Here is a 4,723-nt window from a genome sequence, read left to right on the forward strand (position 1 = left end):
GCCACTGACAAGTTTCAGAAAATTCTTGTGATGAAGTTTTGCTCATTTCCATTCTTTCAACCAGAATGAGGATCCTCACAGTTTCCTCCTTTGCTGTAATTCATCTTGAAGAAAATTCTAAATGTCTCTTTCCTCAACTTTACTGCCTTTAAAGTATAAGAGATATTTACACTTTGTGCCCTTTAATTCATGTCAGCAATCATTTGATCAGTCATGCGTGTGTGTGTGGCTGTAGAGGGAGAGAGAGTGTGTGTGTCTGTGTGTGTTTATGCAATAACAAAAACGTGTGTGTCTGTGTGTGTGTTTAGTGGCGGTTGGGAGGCAGCATGAGGAGACAGAAGCAAACAGAGCGTGTTAGAGAGGAAGAAGAGCCACAGCGTCCACAGTCATGGGCTGGTCGGTGCGCACAGTGTTGGACAACTGATTTATATTTTTATACATTTTTCTCCAGAATACACGGTTGAATTTTTCTCTTCTTTGCCGTGTTTTATTGAGTGGAGAATGCCAAAGGCTGCACGAGTGTTCGTTTCTGCCGGAGCTCGTTTCCTTTTCGGAGGATTCATCATCACCATCACCTCGGGGAAACTCCACGGAGCCGTCGCGTCTCGTCAGTGAAGCCTTTTTGGTTCTGAGCGCAAAGCGGAGCGGACAGTTCACCGTTTTATTATAAGGCGGAGGTGAAGGCGCAGACGGGAGACGATGCTGCTCATCCAGTCCGTCCGTGGACGCTGTGCGCGGCTCCGGGAGCTCGACTGTCGGCTCTTTACGCGCTGAGAGGAGGCGATTCCCCCGTCAGGTCAATCACGCTTCAACGCTGAACTGATTGACTGATCAGAGGGGGAGGAAGGAGGGAGGAAGGGGGGAGGCGTGTGGATGTGAGACTAATAAAAAAAATTAATCAAGATCTGGATCTGCTGGTTGGTTCGAGAGGAGAAGGAAGGACGCGTCACTGGACCTTTTGGACATTTGTTGCAGGAGGATTTTTATTTTTAATTATATATTATTTTTTCAATTTCTATACTATAATTTAATTTCATCCTCTGCACCTGTAAATAGGAGATCCAGAGAAGAGGGGACACCAGGTTGACACCGCTGTTCAGGGGGGGTTGGGGGGTGGGAGAGGAAAAAATGCTGCCATCGCAGGAAGCCTCCAAAATCTACCATGACAACTACATGCGCAACTCCCGGGCCATCGGGGTCCTGTGGGCCATATTCACCATCTGCTTGGCCATCATCAACGTGGTGGTCTTCATCCAGCCTTACTGGATCGGCGACAGCGTCAGCACGCCCCAAGCCGGTTACTTCGGCTTGTTCCACTACTGCGTGGGCAACGGCAACTCCAACCGGGAGCTCTTGTGCCAGGGAACCTTCTCCGACTTCGCCTCCATCCCGTCGGGCGCCTTCAAGGCTGCGTCCGTCTTCGTGCTCATGTCCATGGTGCTCATCCTCACCTGCATCGGCTGCTTCGCCCTGTTCTTCTTCTGCAACACCGCCACGGTCTACAAGACGTGCGCCTGGATGCAGCTGCTATGCGGTAAGAATGGGAGAACATCTGGGGTGTATTTTGGGGGGTAAAGGTGTGGGTGGATGAGGAGGGGAGTCCTTCGAGACTTTTTTTTGGGAACCCCTTGAGAAGAGGAACGTCAGAACGTCTCAACTCCTGGTGTTATTGGTGGAAATGCCACCATGGCCCAGGTCCTCCAGGAGCGCATTGGTCATTCTGCGCACGGTGGACCGTCTCCTCTGGGAGCGCACCGGTGCTCTTAGAATTGAGCTGAAATGCGATCTTGTTGTTGATTTCTGAGCAAAGATCAAAGTGTCCAACAGTCTGCCTGAAAGTACTGTGATGCATTCAGTTTCATCCCTTGAGAGTCTGGCTGACTGCATGTTCTTATCAAAGTAAAAATACAACATCTACAGTCATTACTCCACCGTGTCCACAACAAAAAGCCTTTTACAGCCTTGTTGTCAGACTCTGGTCCTCCCCAAACCACGCATCGTTCTGACACTGCTTGTTGGTTTTCATTTGGCCAGCTGAAAGAAAGTGTCAGAGGATGTAATTGTATGGAATTATGATAATGAAATTACTTCAGCAGCGTTGCATCAAAGATCACTGCTTCTATTTCGGTTGCCATATCTGCCTTCCAGATTAGCCTACATTATGCATGATCTGCACATGCATTCCAGTAATATATCCCCACTCAGTGCATTCATTCGCCCGTGCAAAACCGGAACAAACGCTGTGTAAAGGCTGCATTGTGCATGTAATTGTATTAGGAGGTGCAATAAACTGTCAGATAGACATGGCTAAGAAGATTAGAGAGGGATGCATCGGAGAAGAAGAGTCAGCTTCCATCAATAGGTGCAGCTGAGGGATTATACCGATGAAGCTTCTTAGTTTCATCAATGGTGATAATTTTTTGGACCTCTAATCTTCCTTTTCAGAGCCACAGCACTGCTGGATGGATACACTGACAGATACAGGTTGTAGCAGTTGCCTCATTCCCAGACTCTCCCATCACAGAGTGTTGAACAGATTGTATCAGTTCAGGTGGAGCCTACAAGTGTCTCCCACAAGCTCAGCTGACATCAAAGAATCCCCCGGCGGATTCCTAATCACACAAACTGCTAATTAACTGGACGTGATGCAGATGAAACCGGCCTCAAATGTGCTTAAAGAGACGGTGAATGCTCGTAGCAGGTGGGAGATGGGTTTCACCGCGTTCCAGATATGAGGCTTCATCGGAGGTTTATTGAGTTTTCCTTTCTGCTCTCAGCACGATCATTTCACAAATCATCACTCAGAGCTTTTACACTGAAAAGGGTACACGGTGATGTTTGTGTGTGAAGAGAGAGAGAGGGTGGGGGTTAATTGTGCATCGGTCTGGAAGGGCTGACATTATCTGGGAGGAGGTATTGATGGCTAGATTATTCCTTCCAGCCGGAGATGGGCCTGCGTGGATGGCAGTGGACTCTGGACCTTTAGAAAGCATCGACTTTTTCTGGCTCTCAAGAGGGAAAGATGAGAAAACAAAAAGAGCCACAGAAACAGATACATGGATGGATAAAAACCACTCACGGATAGAGAAGAAGGAAAAGTGTGGCTGCCAAAAAGTCATCCAGTTCAACCCCGTCTCCTAGAGAGCACATCCTACACAGCTGAGTTGTTTCCCAGTTACATTTAGGTGCAACATCATCACTTCTGCACTACTTCACAGGCAGCGTTTTGGTTGAAGGAAAGAAGAGCATCATTTATGATCTGCAAAAGGTGGTTGGGGTCGATGGTGGGCTCACAAAGCACGAGGCTCTCACAGCTGGTGTTGCATTCTTTTAAAATCCTGCCAGTGTTTAAGACAACAGGCAACAAATGGTTCAGGTTAATAAATATNAAGATAGTTGTGCTCAGGTGAATTCAGTATTTCCTGACCGTTCTTGAACACACCACCATTGAACAGGGTGGACTCCTCCCATGGCCCCACCCCTGATTGAAGGTATTTAAAACACCTGTGGCATCATGGCTACCTTTTGCCACATGGGCTCCTCTGAGGTAGGCGATGAAGTCTGGATTGTTCAAAGATTGTTGGCTGTTCGAAAGGTTTTGTTCATTCATTTGCACACAGTGATTAAGGTGCGTTTGTTTGACCGTCTCCTGTTTGCCTCGTCACAGTGGTGTCTGTTTGGCTGAGGTTTGTGACGTCAGATGTTTGTCTGCCTTTGTGTGATGTGGATGCTGCTGATCCTCCTCAGGTCTGCATAGAAGCAGATACAACAAAAGCAAGGATCTAGTCAGGAGAAAACAATCTAGATAAGGGCCACAGAACAAGTCCAAGTGTGATGGGCGTTGATGCCAATAGCAGGCTGTGTGGGAGGCAATAGGATATTTTGTTTGGTTTTTTTGTTTTCAGTCTGTCAAATGCAAAGGTGTTCAGTGAAGAGCTGGTCTTTAGTCTTAAAGACTGAGAGGGAATCAGCAGATGGAGTTTGGTAACTCGTTCCACCGCTGAGGAACCACAGAGGAGAAGAGTCCAGCTCTGGACCTTGGGCCCTGTTGTGGTGGTTGCATCAGGCGGCTTTTGTTGGTCCAGTGTAGTGAGCAGGATGGAGTGTAGAACCGAATGAGAGAGTTCAGGTTGGAGGAAGGAGCTGATCTCATTGTAGTGCAACATAGAAGAAATTTCTCCTCAAGACTGAGTTAAATCTAGAACCGCCACCTCCAGCTCACCTGACCTGCCCTGTTTGGTTTAGATAGAAATCACATGACAGTTACAAAAGAATATTATTTTTTGTCTCCTAGGGAACATAATCTTATGACAGGTTATGCATAAGATTTCGAAAGTCAAATTGCAAGCATCATATGTCCAGCTCTCGTAGAAATCAGCTGCATAAGAAAGTGTCTCACTGGAATCTTGTCAATATTCACTTTAGTCCAATCTACCAGTTCCCATGTAAAACACATTCACACTGAACATGTCAAAATAAGAACCAATTTAAATATCTAACATTAGCAATGAAAACTTCCCAAATATAAATGTGCAATTAACCCTGATGTTAGCTTCACTTTGCTCACCAAACCTCCATGTGATGAGCTTGTCACACATGTATTGAGGGAGATGTATAGTTTTAAAACAGCCACTGACAAGTTTCAGAAAATTCTTGTGATGAAGTTTTGCTCATTTCCATTCTTTCAACCAGAATGAGGATCCTCACAGTTTCCTCCTTTGCT

General features: G+C 46.5%; 1 protein-coding gene across 1 annotated transcript in view; it reads left to right on the forward strand.

The window, feature by feature from the left end:
* Positions 1-1,128: 1,128 nt before the first annotated feature.
* Positions 1,129-4,723, forward strand: part of lhfpl4a (LHFPL tetraspan subfamily member 4a) — a gene marked incomplete at its 3' end in the record, with an annotated part of 33,549 nt that continues 29,954 nt past the window's right edge. Inside the window, exon 1 of the mRNA XM_008284753.1 lies at positions 1,129-1,534. Coding sequence (XP_008282975.1) covers positions 1,129-1,534 — 406 coding nt within the window. The remainder of the gene's footprint in view (positions 1,535-4,723) is intronic.

The sequence above is a fragment of the Stegastes partitus genome, unplaced genomic scaffold, assembly GCF_000690725.1.
Source record: "Stegastes partitus isolate 25-593 unplaced genomic scaffold, Stegastes_partitus-1.0.2 Scaffold370, whole genome shotgun sequence".
NCBI classification, from domain to species: domain Eukaryota; kingdom Metazoa; phylum Chordata; class Actinopteri; family Pomacentridae; genus Stegastes; species Stegastes partitus.